The sequence below is a fragment of the Agelaius tricolor genome, unplaced genomic scaffold, assembly GCF_023055355.1.
Source record: "Agelaius tricolor isolate 1412-34295 unplaced genomic scaffold, bAgeTri1.0.p SCAF_34, whole genome shotgun sequence".
Classification (NCBI taxonomy): Eukaryota; Metazoa; Chordata; class Aves; order Passeriformes; family Icteridae; genus Agelaius; species Agelaius tricolor.
In genome coordinates, this window is record NW_027269294.1 from 2,436,177 (window position 1) to 2,453,484 (window position 17,308).

General features: G+C 38.3%; 1 protein-coding gene across 6 annotated transcripts in view; it reads right to left on the bottom strand.

The window, feature by feature from the left end:
* The window catches only part of INPP4B (inositol polyphosphate-4-phosphatase type II B), a 289,404-nt gene that overhangs the window by 186,398 nt on the left and 85,698 nt on the right, over positions 1 to 17,308 (bottom strand). For 4 of the 6 annotated variants that reach the window (XM_071452338.1, XM_071452337.1, XM_071452336.1 and 1 more), the window contains exons 2-3: positions 2,007 to 2,216; positions 329 to 373 (exon numbers count right to left, since the gene is read on the bottom strand). In XM_071452338.1, coding sequence (XP_071308439.1) covers positions 329 to 373; positions 2,007 to 2,097 — 136 coding nt within the window. In that variant the 5' untranslated portion in view covers positions 2,098 to 2,216. Of the gene's footprint in view, positions 1 to 328; positions 532 to 2,006; positions 2,217 to 2,926; positions 3,020 to 17,308 lie in introns of those variants that run through there. The other 2 variants (XM_071452335.1, XM_071452339.1) reach the window with 2 other exon arrangements.

Genomic DNA, 17,308 nt, shown 5'->3' on the forward strand with positions numbered 1-17,308 from the left:
GTCCTTTTATCTGAATATTGTTTCAAAAATTCAAATTAAATGTCTTTTTCCAAATAAGTAGTATTTCAAAAACTACATTCACAAAGCTGTTGGGCAGATTTTCACCCCGGTAGAGCAGCATAGCACTCAAGAATTCAATAAACCTTTAGCCATTCCAACCAATTAAGAAACTAAAATCAGTGTTTCAAAAGGCACACACAGGCACTTCTCCCATCTAGGCCTTCATTTTTTTTAAAAAGCTCACATGCTACACTGTATAGCACTATATATATAAAAAGTCTCCACACACAGGCCATTATCATTTCAAAAATTCAAAATTGTATCTTACCAAGACTGAACTCCAGCTTTGGCTCATTTGCAATTCTCTGAATACCTTAAAAGGCCAAAAAAAAAAATATTAGAGATAAAAAAGCAAGACATGGAAATCAAATTAATACATAGTAAAACTCTCACATGCCTATAACTACTGCCATTGCCACTGAAGTAACATTTTATGTTAGAGACTCATGGTCAAAGCAAACTTGGATGAAACACTTGCCTGAAAAAAGGCTACTTTTGAAGAGGACTTCCTTCTTAATAGAAACTTTCTGTTACTGGGAAAGGAAACTAGGAAAAAAACCCCAGGTTTTCATGGCTGTGTTACTTGTAAGATTTCCAGTCACAGCAACTGACTATATATGTGTTGAGAAAATATTAAGTCTCATAAGTAATTTTTAGTGTAGGTATGTCATCACATTAAAAACAAACTCCATGTTTAGTGAAAGTAGGTAGATCAGGTTAATAGAGTAAAATATAAACACATAATTGATCCACAAACAAATTGTATAGCAATGAGCCCAACTTCTTTTTGTGGGAGATTAAACACATTCATTCCTCTTCTTACAAAACTGGAACAGGAACAGTTTAATCCATTGTGGAATCATGTTCTACTGCAAAGGGCAATATTTTCTTATGCTAAAATAAAGGAGTGAATCACAGAGATGCAACAAGAGAAAAGTAGGAAGCAAGGAGGGATAGGTGAATAACACTTAGGTGTTCACCTGATGCACCAACTAATTGGATCACAACTACAGTTCCAATGAACTTGTACAAGTTAAACTCTCTTTGACATTTTGTGTTCTCTAGTAAGCATTATTAATTATCACTCAGTATTGAAGAAATGGGTCAGATAGGAAGGATTACAGTTAGTATATGAAGTGGAGTGAGATTTTTGTTAAAAAAACAAATTTAAAAACCTACAAACAAAAAAAAATCACCCCAAACTTATAGCTGTGTCTGCTCCATAAAAACAATACGCTGCCAAGTCTAGATTCACACTGTTCTCATTAGTGTAGCTATTCATTCACATCTGTGTGAGGAAAATTACAGCTGCAGAGCTTAGATAGGTCAAAAAGAAAAGAAAATGGCGGTTTTTTGTTTTTTGTTTGGTTTTTTTTTTAATGGAGATTTAATAAATTTCTGAGTTGAACTCTGCCAGTAGCATATTGGCCTGAAACACCCTCATGAATGCTGGCTACAGCATGAAGTGAACTGAAATACAGTCTTCTGACTCCAGTGCACCACCAAATACAACTCAACGTACAGGTACTTGCATTTAAATCCCCCGACTGCTTCTACATAGAACAAACCTGTGATAGTAGTTTAAGTATCACTAAAGATTTATCCTTTCATCAACATTATCAGACTATATTTTAAACAGTAATCCATATAGGAAATAAAAGAGGAAAAAATTGCTTTAATTCTTATTAGAAGAAAATAGGTTAGAGAGAAAAACTCAGAAACACAGAAATCACACATTTGTTCCCCTGAAGATTATGTGCATAAACCAAAGCATATCAGGGAAAAAATTTAAGGACCATTTTCATCAGTTTATTTCCTCTAAACTGCACTTGGACAGGCAAGAAGTTGAACAGCATTTCGTACCCTGCTTGTGACACTATCTGAACTGCCACAGAGACTGGGCCACTTTCACTGTACCATTCCATAAAATGAGTACAAGCACTTACTCGTCAACTGGGGCTCTCTTAGACTGTCTAACTGGGAAGAAGGGAAAAGCTGTCGTGCTTCATCTGATGATCTCTCCTCTTTGATTTCCATGATCAGCCTCCGGAGCTGCTGAATTTTATTCCGCAAATCTTCCGAGCTCACCTCTCCCAGTGCCACAGCACGAGATTCACAGTCTGGCTTGGATGCAGCTTCGAGGCAAAGATCCGGTTCTGCACTCAGAAAGCACGAAAGCAGCTCTTAGGGACTGTGATTGCAAAGGGGGATGATGGAAACACTGATTTCACAAACAATCAAAACCACTACATACACACTTATGTTCATGGTCACAGAACCATGCAGCCCCATCTACCTCTGGAGTCAAATCCCAGCTCCTTCAGAATTGGTGCAGTGCTCAGCATATCCACAGAGTAGTTCCAAGATTAGTTAACAGATGGCTAAATTAGGTGGCAGAATCAAACTAAAATGGGAAATCCTTTTCCAGCACAGATTCTGCAGCCTACCAGGCAGCTCTCTGAGCTGCTAATTTGACAAAGAACTTGATTCAGCAAGGGCAGCAGAGCAGTTCTGTCAGAGAGTGGGATTCACCAGAATTAACGTGTCCATCATCTCTTCTATTAAAGATCTCCATTATGCTCAGCCTCTCATTCATCCTTGCCAGAATACAATCAGAAACACATGCAGATAATTTAGCATGACATAACTCCTCTGTGAAGACTCAACAAGTCATATGTGGGAGCTTCAGACCTCATCATTATCCATGTTTCATTTGCTGTTCTGCCTGGAGTCTAATTGTTTAATGATCAAATCTTCTGAGAACAGAAGAAGAAGGGGGCGGGGAGGAAGCTGAAGCTCCCAAGGAATCCAGGTAAGTAGCAAGGGCTGGTCATTTGATTAAAGTTAGAACAGGAAGAAAAATCACCTTGTAGACAATTAAAATTCTGTAGAATAGACAGCTTCACAGAGTCACAAATTCAATGTGGCATTTAGGGCAGCACACACCGAGAAGAGCAAACTGGGAGAGAAAGAAAATCAATTTTTTTTAAACAAGTTACTAACTAATTTAGAAACATAAAACTCTATAAAACACCTGTGCTATTGGATTAACAAGGACTGAAGTATTTCATTGGGCCTGAAAATCATTCTGAGCTAAATCAGCCATATATCATATCACTGGACAAAACAGAACACTGAAAGGTTTTCATACTTAGTTTGAAAATCCAAACAACATAGAAAAGTTATTTTCCATACAATATGAACTTAAGTTTATTTTACTACCTTGAGTATCTAACCTTGGGCACTTGCACACGTTATTCTAAACCTGTTTGCACTTCATAAACCGAGCATCTGCCAGTTACAATAACCTCTGCTTTTATAGTTATGGAGGAGATAAAAGATGAAACCTCACGTCTGGAAGGCTCTAAAAACTGTCTACAAATCCCTGTGGAGGTCAGACAAGTTTTTTGTCTGGGCTAGATCTAAGGAAACCCAACTGTGTGGCTGCAGATGCTGCTAAAAATGCTGGGTAACATTTCATGTACCAGCTGGACCATAGATTTCATGAGGAAAGACTGGAAAGACAAAGTGGAAACATCTGCTTCAGGGGCAGATGAAGAGCTAATAAGCATTTGAATGCTTGCCTTTAACCCTGACTCAGCCAGAAAAAACACATATTCAATTCTTGAGAGAAGGATACTCAAAATCTTAGAGAGGTTTAGATGTTCATTAGATCCTGTTTTCAGATAAGATCTTTTCTTGAGCGACCAAAGCTCATCAAGCTGAGCTCTGCTGTTTGTCCAAGATGACTGAAGAGACAGAAGACTTAGCTCTAAGCTCTCCTGGGATCTGGTACTCCATGTGAGCCATACTTGGATGAAGTAACCTTCAGAAAGACCAGTACTTAGAAGAGCTGCTAACTTGTCTGTTGCTCTGCTAAGATCTACACCAGCAGAGTGCTCTACTTCCTCCTGTCATTGACATCAATGAGTCTGAAGTCGGTCATATTTCATGGTATTTTGGAGCTACTAGTGAAAAACTGAAAGGAAAGGTACGTAATAAACCAGCATCAAGATCCAAGTTAATTAGTTAACTTTAATTAAAAAAAAATCAAACAAAAACCAACCAAACAAAACTTTAAAAACTGAACAACAACCGTAAAAAAAGAAACCACCCACACACACAAAAAAAAGCCACCAAAATGCACACACACAAAAAACAAACCACAAAGTTAACATCTGCTTATACCATTCAACCTTTAAAAGCACAAAAGCACAGACAATTTTAATAAAAGCAGTTTGGATATCCAAACTACCTTAGGTGAAAGAAAAGCAGTCAGAGAAACAAGTCAACACTTAACAGCCAAAATACAAATATACTAAGGTGTTCTTTTCTTTCAGCCATTTATCTTTAAATGGAAATAGGAACAGTAATCTTGCCTTGAAATATCCTACCACTAGCTTGATAAAAAACATCTGCTTTAGGAGGAAATCTATGTTTTTCAATTCATGCAATCATGTTATTTATATTTACCTCCTAGCTGCAAAAATCAGACTGCCAAGCTCAAAAGGCATACTAAATCATCATTAATATGCATGGAACCAGAAATGCAGAGTGAAACGCAGTAGGAGTGGGCATAATTCTGATCTATTGCTAGTTTTGAGATGTGGAAATTCATTCTCAACTATCACTTTAGAAACTATAGTCTGCTATATTTAGTCCCTTGGAGTACTCTGACAGCTAAGCTAACATCTGAAAAGCATATGAGAATGCCTGGAAAATACTCATCACTGCACATGTAAAAAGTTTCATTCTGCAGTAAGAATGAAGGTATCAGTGGGTATACCTAAGTTACCTATTTTCCATTCTCTTCCAGTGCACATAATGACAGCATGGTTTGTGTTGGAAGGAACCTTAAAGATGACCTGGTTCAAGCCCTCTGCCCCTGGACAGGAATACCTTCTGCTAGACCAGGCTGCTGAAAGCCCCACCATGTAATGTACAAAGCCCAGGGTCAATATCCACAATGACAGCCTTGACTTTTTTAAAGGATCACTATTTGTCCTCCCATGCTAACATGCAAGTAAGAGAGTTCAAAAAGGTTAAAGGTTGTCTGTCTCTTTTCACACACAGCAGCAAAAAAGCAATTCTCAGCTCAGCTGCTAACTCAGCAGAGGAAAAGGGTTAAGAATATCAGTGAGTCACTGACACTGTAAAATATAAAGCACCATCACAGCTAACCACCATATGCTGTAACAAAAGTAGAATCAAAGCTTTGATACATAAATTATATCCGCAGGATATTTCTAATACAGACATCAGAGGCTTTTAATTCACAAAGCTGTCAGAATTCTATATGCTGATGCATTTCATGTTCAAATTAGTAGTGATGAAATCATCCCATGGTTGCTCATGATGGTATGTTAATCTTTCTTTGGAAGTTACATTTTCAAACAAAGATAAAGAATTTAATTAAAATTTTTATCTTAAGTGATGTTTCTTAAACTTTGCAATGCCGGAATAAACTTAGATAAGTTACTATTATAAGCTCCATTTAAGTCCCTACAGAGCCTCACTAAGAGTGTATTTGAAATTAATATAGCACGATGCCCCAGGTTGACTGCTGCAGTAGAACAGAGTTTCTTCTCGTACCTGTCACCTTCCACATCTGCCACACTGCTTATACCCTTTCATTAAGTACCACACCTATACCAGAAGCAATGCAAACCACACAAATATTTGAATACCACACTGATATCTCAAGATCCCTGAACAAATACACTGCAGCATTCACTGAAAGTTGCAAGGGGGGACCTTTGCAAAGCAGTGGACTGCTTCTGCTGAATGGAAGCAGTTCATATCTCTGGCTGGACCATCAGTCTGCCTTAAAAAAAGCAGGATTCAGAGATTTTCTCTCTCTGCCTAGATCTGCAACAGAAACCTTGGCATATGCCTCACTTACTGCATCTCTAAAACAGGGAGTGACACTGACCTGCTTTTCCAAGCCACCACAATTGAAACAAAAGCCTCCAAGTTCAAGTGGCTTGCATACTACAAATGGCAAAAGGGAATGCTTGCTGTCTTAGGGGGATTCCTACATCCAGGCCCCTTTTTTATTCTTGTCCTGATTTATGAAATTAATCTAATATGATTTAGATGACTGACCTTTTAAGAAGATCTCTGTTTTCTTCCTTTGCTCCCTCCCACCCTCCTCAGCAGCCCTACCTGGATGTTCCACTCTTACCTCCCTAGCTCTCACTAAGGGACCACACACAATGAAGCAATGCAGTCTGTAAGGAATCTCTCTCCCTGAATGACACCAGAGATTTACAGATCAAGAGAAGGCAGTGACTGCATGCCATCTCTCACATCTGGTTTCATTTCACTGTGCCTGTGTTTTTTTCCTTGGGGACATTGCCAATTTTGCATTGTACACCATCATGAGGAGGAAAGGAAGCAGGGTTTTACATGCACTGCGCAACACAGTGGTCAACTTCAGACTGTTCCCAGGGTCAGTGTGAACATCGAGCCACAGAGCTCCCACTGCCCTATTTCAGGGAACCACCACAGTGACCCAAAGACCACCCTGTCTTGCTAATGGTGACCAGCTCCCAGAAGAAGGGCACATAAAGCCATCAGCCACATGCAGAGTCAAAGCTCACCTAACAAATCCTTCTCTTTGCTTCCATGGCCCGCTTGGAAACCTTCTGAGTTAGGCTGCTTCACGAGCACTCGACTTGAAGCCCTGACAGGATTATCTACTTTGTCTGACTTCTTCTGTACAGCCCTCCAGTTTGACTGCCCACAGTGCCCTGAGGTAATCAGCAGCTCCACAGAATCCCTAGAGGTTGCAGAAACATGTCCTTATTTTTCCCTCCATGCTTACTCCACTGCCCTTCATTATGTTCTCTTCCTCAATATCCCAGTCAGTCTCCATTTCTCACTTTTACGACTCCTAGGATTCAAGCCACTAGTCAGAGACACATGGAGACAACTGGACAAAGGCTCTCCCCAGTCCCCCCTCATGGTTTCAAATTGAAGCTTGCAATATGAAGAAAACGTCCTTTTACCACAGCCTGTGTTAAACCTCACAGCCTCTTCCTTGGAGCTTCTGCTGTGCTGCGGCACAACTGTCCTCCATCAGTTCCACAAGAAATTTGACATTGTGAGCAGGTATGCCCTCCTATCCTGCATTTCATCTGAATCCTTTAAAGTCACAGATAGACATTCTAGAGCTTTTTTTGGCTCCCAACAGCCAATGGATCTAATCTTGTGACAACCCAACTAGCTTTTCATGGTCAAAGCCCCTACTGATAAAAGGCCTCTCTTCCTAGTTCCTGAGTTTTGCTTTTCTCCCCCATTTTGTCTTCTGAATTTCATTCTACCCCACAGTACATGGACTATTATTTCACTTCTTTTAGTATTTTATCCTCATTCTGCACACCGTGTATCATCTTCATTTGTCTTCAGTTTTGTTCTAATACCTCATAATAGTCCGGCTTTCTATTTCCATCCAACAAATCATCAGCCAGGTTGTCATCCTTGCTCTCCAGCACAGGAAAACTGCCAAGTCTGAAATACATTTCTCCTCTACCTGTCTTGTCTTCTCCTCTATCTTGTTTGGTCATGCCCCAGGAATTCATCAGCATTTGCTGGCTCGTTTTACCTGGAGTTTCCTACACTGTCTCCTGTGTTCTCCTTTAATACGTTTTTAGAGGATGCACAGAATGCCACCCTTACACGTGGCTCCTACTGAAACACCATCAACCTTCAAAACTTGGTTTTGGAAAGTACAAGCTTATTTCTTCCTCCACACATATTCACAGGCTCTTTTTTCTCCACAGGCAGCCTGAAGTGCTTACTCAGTATCCTTTGTTATCTGTGTCCCCAGATTTTGGGCTTACAACCTTCCAGTGTCACTGCCATAGAAACTGGACTGTTTGCAGGCTTCAGACCTAATTGAGTCCTGTCAGCAATTACAGCCTTATTCTGGATTCAGTTCAGCAGCATTGTGTCCAGGCATTCTAACACAAGTGCCAGAAGGGAACTGACACAACTGTATTCATACTCAAAGCTGGGAATTCTATGAATGAACTGGACTCATTGAGGGCACAATTACAAAGCCTCAATTTGAGCGTCAATGGGAAACATTGAGCTCTCATAGTCAAGGAGAGCAATACTTCCAAACCCAGAAAGAAACACTTTTTGATGCAGTGCCTCAACACCAGGTACAAAATATATGACTTTGTTCCCTACAAAAGATAAAGGATTTGAGCTACTCCCCAGAACACTACCCCGACAAGGATAAAATCCACAATGAATGTAATTTAAGTCAACTGCCTTCTCAAACATGATCAACCACTATGAATCACTTCAGCAGGTGAGGACAAAAGTCAACATAATTAATGCAACACTTTCTTAGAAGTGAGATGGAGATTTTGGCAAATAAAAAGATGATAGGAGCTTCTACTGAATTAAAATGCATCCATCAAGCCCACAAATGCAGCCTAACCTTTTTACCTCTGGTCTTAGACCATCACAGCTAACAGAAAAAGGCAAACTGTTCTAAGGACTTCAAAACTCTGCAGAGGTATCAGAAAGAACTCATGTCATAAAAAAATTGTAATACAATGGCTAATTGTAAAACAATGGCTAATTCAGTGGCTCCTGCAGAGAAAACTGTCAGCACTTTATCCAAATTAAATCTTTCCTCTAAATAAGGATTCTGATTTATATGAGATAGCCATGTTTTCTGCTGTTTTCAACAATTTTATGAATCAAGAATTGGTAAGAGGTAAGAAAACCAGAAAACTTGTCATTTAATAGGGAGTTTAGCAATGATTAGTTATTGAAGAATAAGATGCATCGACTATGCATCAACATAAATCCCATCTTGAGACAAGACATCTGACAAAACAGAACCTCAAACTTCTATTTATTGTCAGAGAAACACGATGGCGTGGCTTGCACTTGATTTTAGGATTTTCTTAGTAGGCATGAATTCAGAGCCCACCAGTATTTAAGTGTATGCATCCAACAGACAGCAGGATATATTCTAGTTAAATTTCTAGCAAAATTCCAATGCCTGGGTGACTGGGGTTTTTTATTTTCATTTTTGTTGCAGAAATAAAAGCGTCACACTGGACATGTTGACATATGTCTTAATTACTGAGAACTATTGAAACATCTGTTTTACTCCTGAATTCCACTACCCAGAAGCACTCCAGGATTACCACTTGAGAGGCATCAGAACTCTGTGAAACCAAGATGGCAAAACATTAGGATTTGGAACCTGACTGGGAAGTCCTTCTGTTTGGCTGTTTACACCTGAAGTAACATGGAGATACAAAGACAACAAAGCATACAAGTCACTAGGCAGATGGATAAAGGCATTCTTTAATTACTGATCTGTGCCATCCTACCTCAGATCAATGAGTTACAAAATGAGTAAACTGTAAGAAAAGACCCTGCAGGAAACCCGAAAAAGTAACTTCAGAGGTTTTTTGTCATACTTCCAGTGTTCAAAAGCTTAGATGACACCTCATTCCTAGGCAAGTTAGGCAAGCCCAGCTCATTCAAACTTTGATATTTTCTAACAAGGCTGAATCAAATGTCAGGTTCTATTCAAAGACTAGGATATTTTCAAGTGAACAAAACAGCACATAATTTAACAGAAGGCATTTCTCCTCCATTTTTATTTGAAAGGGATTTCTTTATCAGCACTTGAAATTTTGAATATGGTCTCTAACTATGAAATTCACATGACATTAAATGATATGGACCTATTGCTGAATGCAATAGGATATAAATTACCACTATAATTTTTTTGTGAGTGCTTTGCAGACAAGATGCAAACTCTTCTATCTAATAACTGTGACTCATATTTCAGAAGAGTGAAGCTATCAATCACTCCCTTGGGATTAATATTTTTTCCCTTAAAACTCTTATTATCCATTTTTTATCCTGAACATCTGGTAACAAATAACCCTTAGACTATGCACCCATACACACCCTTCATACCAGGTTCCCAACATGAAGGACACAAGAGCTCATTCTCAACTTCAGTGACATTCTGCAGGGATTAAAGCAAATGCTTGTTTTAGCACTCCTTCCTCAGGTAGTACTTGATTCCAAGTGACCCTAAAGATGAAATATTTTTCATGTTGTGCAGTAATTTTAAAGAAAAGCCTGAGCCTCAATTTAACATATCTGCCACTTACTGAATGACTTCATAGAACAGTTGCTATTTATAACACCTGCCTAATATGCACAAGTTTTCTTGTCTACCCCTTTCTCTGTATCTATGCTGCTTTATTTGGCCCACCAGGACAAGACTCCAACTTTCTGCCAAGGATTTCAAGTTAATTTTCAAGGGAATGTCTTGATCCTGCTTTTCTCACAAAAGGACCTTTTACTTACATAGTGATACACGGTCTTTTATGACCAAAACTGTGACAATTAAATAAAAGAAGACTGAAAGGCTGACTAGAAACAGAACACATAACACTTCAGAAAATCTAAAAAGGATTTCCTTGAAAACTCTATATTTATTCTCTCTAACCTTGTACCACTTACTAAATGAATACTCCAAACCCAGTTATTAAACACAAATCAACACCCAAAGGAAACAAAAGGTTAAAATTAAACAGCAGAGTATGAAAAAAGCACAGAATGTTGTATTGAAATACACCAGAATTCAAGAGACAAGGTGTAGTACACTAAGAAAAAAACTGCCTTATCTAGAAACTACTTGTAAACTGATTTCTTTGAAAAAATTATTCAGACTGGGCTGGCAATTTTTCAGTGGAGATCTGACCAGGACAGAAAGATGAGAAGCCCCCAGACTTAACACTCCCTCCAAAACATGTAACTGTGCTAAGTGGATATATCTGTCAGTAGGCAAAGAAAAGCAGCTCCCTGTTAGACAGTTCTCAGGTGAGCCAGGTGTTTGGAAAGACAAAGCATGACGAATTAAAGCTTCCATCTAGTTTTCTATAGTTTCCAAGACTGAAAGACTTGGTGTTTTGATTTGTACATGAATGACAAGTGTGTAATGCAAATAAACTGGCAAGCAGGCAGCAAAAATAGCTCTCAAACTATTCTCAAGAAGATGTCTCAGTGCAGTCTGTCTCACAATGCAGCTGACATACAACAGTAATTGCAAACACAAGAGAGAAGAAGATGATTTCAAGCTCTCTGCATTTTAAGCCCCCAGATGCTGCAGCTCAAGAGCCCCTTTAGAGACAAGTTACTCTGCTCTCTGCACCAGTGGAAGCTGGAATGAAGCAATGCTGCAGCTTCAAATGAATGTGAATGCTCTTCCAAGATCCACAGCCCAGACCACTGACACAGTAAATACACCATGTGTATTTACTTCTTCTGTACATAAGATAAAACAACAAGGGAAAAAAGAAAAAGGAATGAAAGAGCATAAGGCAGCCCAAAAATACAGCACCTGTTGCTGCAAAATATTTCCCCACATCCTGACACAAACCTAAATAAAAAAAAAATCTCCAGAATTACCATTATGGCACACTTTTCATCCTTCAGATGAGGTGTGCTGTGGCCTGTTACACAAAAAGCTAACAAGAAATTTACTTACAAATTAAGTATTGAAATTGTAATCAAGGAAACCATTATGCCTATCTGATAAACAATGAGCTTGGTTTTTCAACACCTGAAGAGATCCAAAATTTCCCTTATTTTAGATGTATAACATCAGCTCATCTGGACTAGCTATTATCTTATTCTCGTAGGTTCTCATTTATTAAAAGGGCACATTGTAATGATCTGGTCTTTACACATGGAAAATATGATCAACATCAGATCTGTACCATTGTGTTAAGGAGTAATAGATTAGGGGGTTTTGCTCCTGCCATTGGTCTTCTTCAGTAATTGTTATAAAAACTCACTGAGTCAATCCAAATGCCAAACAGCAACTAGACCAACTCTTACATTTTTCTCTAAACGCTGACAAACTCACCAGGCATCCCACCACCATCCCAGATCAGGAAATTGTTTTAAAACAGTGATTTGAGGAGACAATTAAATTACTTCTAAATCTGAAGTAAATATCTCAGTGAAACTGCTAAAGAAGAGTCACCAAATCTAGAAAATTAAACCACTGAGAAACTTTTGAACCTGTCAAAGAGAACATCACGTTTGACCTATTTTTGCATTCCTATAGATCTGATTTGATGTACCATTGTAGGGGGGAAGAAGTGTCATTGTGAATCGATTTTACAACATGAGATTTGCTCCTGGAGGCAGGGCAGGGAACCCACTGATAGGTCTATCAAGCCAAGACAGCCAGTTATATGCATTTTAGATAGTTCCTATTTTAAATTTTTCAAAGTTAGATTCTGGTGCAAGACTCCAGTGATGTATCACAACACATAACCTTGATAATTAACTTTTTTTAGCAAAAGTTCTCCCACTTTGTGCTATACTTTTGGCAGTTACATAAAACAGCCCTGACTACAGCTTTGCCCACAGACAGATTGCAGTAATCCTGGGAAATCTGCCATGTCTGAGCACGGGCACACTCAACATAAAACTGACACACAATGTTTCCAAGAAAACTGCTGTATCAGACCAAAGACCCCTTATTCTGCCTGCAGGTGACTTAATGGAGTATCTGAGGAGGAGGAAAAGCAGGGCAACCAGATGCAGTCCTCTTGCTTTTCACATTGGGATTTTTTCCTCAGATGTCTTTTCCATTCACTTACTCCCAATAATGGTCCTTGAGAGCGCCTCATACTTTTTCCAACACGTGTCTGCTTTTAGCATCTACAGGACATCATGGCAAGCAATTCTAGTATTTCAACTATCCATTCCATGAAAAAAACACCTTTGGTTCGTTTGCAATCCAGTTCCCCCAGCTTCATTTAACATGACAATGGAAGAAACAATAAACCATGAACCCCTATGTCCTCCTTCATGTTTGTTTTAGATTACTATCAGAGACCACCTGGGTCATCACCCAGGCTGAAAAGTTTTATCTTCTCACTCCTGTTGTGATGACTCTAACAGCCCTTTTTCTGAAACTTTCCCAGCACCTTTATGTCCTGTAAAATGAGGGGAAAATAACTGCAGGTGGATCTTCACAGACAGAGATCTCTGCTTTGTTCTCTCCTTTCCCAACATCTCCTAATACTGAATTTATTTTTTGACCACAACTGATCATCCATCTTTTAAGAGAAATATTACTCTACAAATCTCAATTTGAGGCAGAAAGGCAGGAATTGATGCAAAGCCCATTATTCTGATGGGAAACTTTTATAATCTTTTTTCACAAGTGTAGCTTCATATTTACAGATGTTGACTTTTATCTGCCACTTAATTGCGAAAGGTTTAGACTTGTAAGGGCATTTTATGACCGCTCATACTTAGCACCCCATCTTCACTATTTAGCAAGTAACAGAATTTCTCACCTCACTGCCTACCTTCTTTAGATGTGACAGCACCAGGCTGTCATAGTTCCTAGACTTGATACTATATTCAAGTAGTTACTTATTTAAGTGGAAGTCTAGCAATGCAGTGATCAGCGTTATTTGCATCAGGTGAGAAACACTATATTGAAAAGCAAATGAAGAATCCAAGTCTATAAAGTGAACTAAAATAGTTGCTTCTAGAGCTATTTCCCGTGAGCTTCTGGAAGTGAAAGATGTTTTCAGGAATCACAGAGATCATTGATTCAAATGATGCACAAACTGCATGTGCAATTAGTCTAATACATTTAAAGTATGAACATCATAAGTGACAACACAAACTGAAGCAAAACATGTCATTCTAAAAATATTTCAAGAGCAGAGAAAAACAGGACCAAACTGCATTCTACTTATTGCTATATATTGCTACTATAAAGCAAATAACCTCAGACCACAGCCATAGAAATAAAGATGATTGTATCTCCCAGAGAAATTTCTTCTCATGATCCCTTGCAGCCATTAAGTCACTGGGCATAAAAGGCAGAGTGATGAATTCATGTGTGGGCAATCAGAGAAAACCATCTAGGTTATAAGCTCTCAATTTAGAAAGCTTACATCACACTAGTTGAAATGAGAGAGATTTAATTAAGCTTCATCAATTCTAGTGTAAAAAAGAAAAACATCTCCCTTCACTACTGATTAGCAGCATTATTTCATACATCTAACTGGCTTTCTGGTGTTCAGGATGACTTCTCAGGAACTCTCTCACAAATTAAAGCATTCACATGGTTGCAGGACATTGGCACTTGGGAATCCAGAGAAAAATGTTGTAAGCAGCAAGACTAATGTTTAGGATTAAGGTAATATCAAAGGATATGGTGAAATCTCACAAATAATAAGCTTGCCCCAATTTATTCTTAAGAGACAAATTTGTATAGAGATCCCAGAAAAACAAGTGCTTCAACTCAGAAAAATTGCTGCTTTGCTTTACTAAAACATCATATATTCCTGTTTTGGACTATTTGTAACAACTGTAACTAAGCATGAACAAATATTTAAGAAATAAGCACATTCATGCAGACAATTGATACGGGACAAAGCCAGCCAGATAGGACACTTCTCATAAAAGAGTTGTTTCATCTCTGAGCTCTCAACCATCACCAAGGGAAACCTACACAGCATTTCTCAAATCCGAGCTTGGAATGGAGGATGCAGTTTTACAAGGAACTAAACTGACATAAAGGCAAAAATTCATAACTCTGCTAGATAACAAATACATCCAATGGGCCTTAAAATAAAAATTACGGGCCCCATAGGACCTCTTCCCTCCACAGTCAACTCCTCACAATTCCACCAGCTATAAATTCTCTGACCCTTAGGAGGCAAATGCTTTCCCATCTCTTCACTCCCCCAACAAGACACTGTCTCTACTTTTCTCCTGCTTCCCCTCACAGGAGTTACCTTCTGTTTCTGAGATGGCAAAACTGATGGCTATTTAACACTTAGAAACAGTCTGCACCTTCTATTTCATTTTGAAGACTGATGCTTTGATTTCCTTAACCAAGGCATTTGTGATCAACAATGCCTCCTGTCTCAGCTGTGTCACCTGGTCCAATAAACCCCAAAGCCTCCAGCTCCTGATCCTTTTTGTTTTCTTCCATCGGATACATGGCCATTATCACTGTTCAGAGTAACACAGACAAAAAGAAAAAAGGAGTAATGAGCCCACCGAAAAACATGTTAGGAAGGGCATTTTTAGCAGTTAGGAAAGAAAGATCTATAGGTGAATATGAGTAAGCAAGGAAGGCACCTACTTGTTTGAGTGGGGACACCACTGCAAGTTTAAATTCAAACTACATTTAGCAATTAAATATGCAGTTCAAAAAAAGTTTTTACAGGTACCTGGCAAAGAGTAGCACTGGGGTTTCTAATCTATTTAACAGAAATAGTTTTTAAAATAACGATGAGTAAGTACATTAAAGGAAACTTTTATCTATACTTAGACCTATCACACACCTTCTCTGTGTAAATCTTTTCTTTCTACATTTTACAAAAATCAAAGTATATTTAAAAAGGAAACCACAAAATTAAGTCCCAAACAGAAAACCCCAGGTACGCAATCTCTATTTGAAGCCATGAGCATGAAGAACAAACCTGTCCAGCTGCAGAAACTACCAGTCTTTTGGATTCTCAAATATTTAAGTACCACACTCTACATTCAAAGCAAAGTGAACAGAGTCTCTATAAAGTCCAATTATTGAAATGCAATGAACCCAGAAACTGTTGATCATAGCATCAACAGGCCCTAAATATTTCTCCATTTACATCTAAATTTTATTTTGATCTATTTCACTTGTCTCAAATATGGTGACTGATACTGAAGTCTAAAGTAGCACATGGTGGCTATAAACAGCAAGCTTAAAATTTATTGTTAAATTAGTGGTGAGTGAAAAGCTCTAAAATATGGCTTAAAATACATATCCTTCATTGAATACTAAGGCTATTTCACAGGCCACCTTTGGCTACTGTGTATGAAATGAATATCAGACTTGACCATCACCAAGATAGATGCCTCAATTTGCTTCAAAATTCATTCCAATATTCTATTATTTAAAAAATGCTACACAATAAAGAAAGCAGGCATGAATAAAAATTTTTTGAAATCTTTGCTATCTTCCAGAGAAACAGTATTGCTTATCCCTCCAGTCATGTCAGTGTCTTACAAAAATTCAAACTCTCAATTTCCTAACCAGACTACTTGGACAGAACCACATTTACAATACAACAGAGGCCAAAACATTAAAATTTTCAAACGCCTAAATAAATAAACTACACAATTATTGTTGCATCTATGCAAAGATCCACACAGCACTGTGTGAATTTATGACAGCAAGCAAAGGAAAATAAGCAGGGAATTCTTTGAGAACAGGGCAAACTCATAATCATGCCTCCAAGCTTCTGCTAGGCCTGTTCAGGGACTTGGCTGAACAAATGGGCAATTGTGTTTAATGAATTTTTATCAATTCCTTCAGCATAATGCATTTGTGAATGCACTCAATTCTTCTACTTTTTTATAACTTGCTCAATTTTTTCCTAAAATTACCTTGGCCTTTATTTAAGTAACTTCCTACAAAAGACATTGGTCTAGTTTGCTGTACTCCCACAGCAACAACAAAAGAAAACAAAATAAAATCCCCAGTAAGAATTATTTGAAAACACTTGGAAATATGCAGAAAGCACCCCACACAGATAGGTTTAGGGCAAGCAAAAGGCCAATAGGGATCACTTCAGAGTCCTTGCAAAATTGCATAAAGTCCTATCATTTTCACCTCAGAGAATATGAATTTGGCTAAAAAAAACAAATTGAACTGTTGCAAGAACACTATCCTAATTTTTTTAGAAGTGTTTTAAGCCTGTGACACAAGTGTTTTAAATAATTTTGTGCAACCATATCTGGAGAGAGCGGTTCTATCAGACCAAAGCTCATCCTCAAGGAAAAGATCACGTACCATGTTCTGATACACAGCCTCAAGAGCCCATGTGTGTGAAGAACCCAAGTGAGAAGTTACAGTCTGCTGACAAAACCACATGTAAGCAAACACTGAGTGAAGGTTTATTGCAGACTATGCAAAATTAGGTTAAACTTATCTCACCATGAATGTGGACTGTGACAAATCACAAACACATTTGTTTCCCGAGAAAAAGAAACAAAGCAACAATTTCAAAAATGTCAGCATTTGAGCATTCAGTTTTGGGGTTTGTGAGGTTGTTGGTTCATACTGCACTTAAGAGGTTTTTTGATAAAATACTCTAAAATCTCACTGGCAACAAAGTGATTTTAATGCATGACTGTGAGCAAATTAAGGTTAAATAGCCAT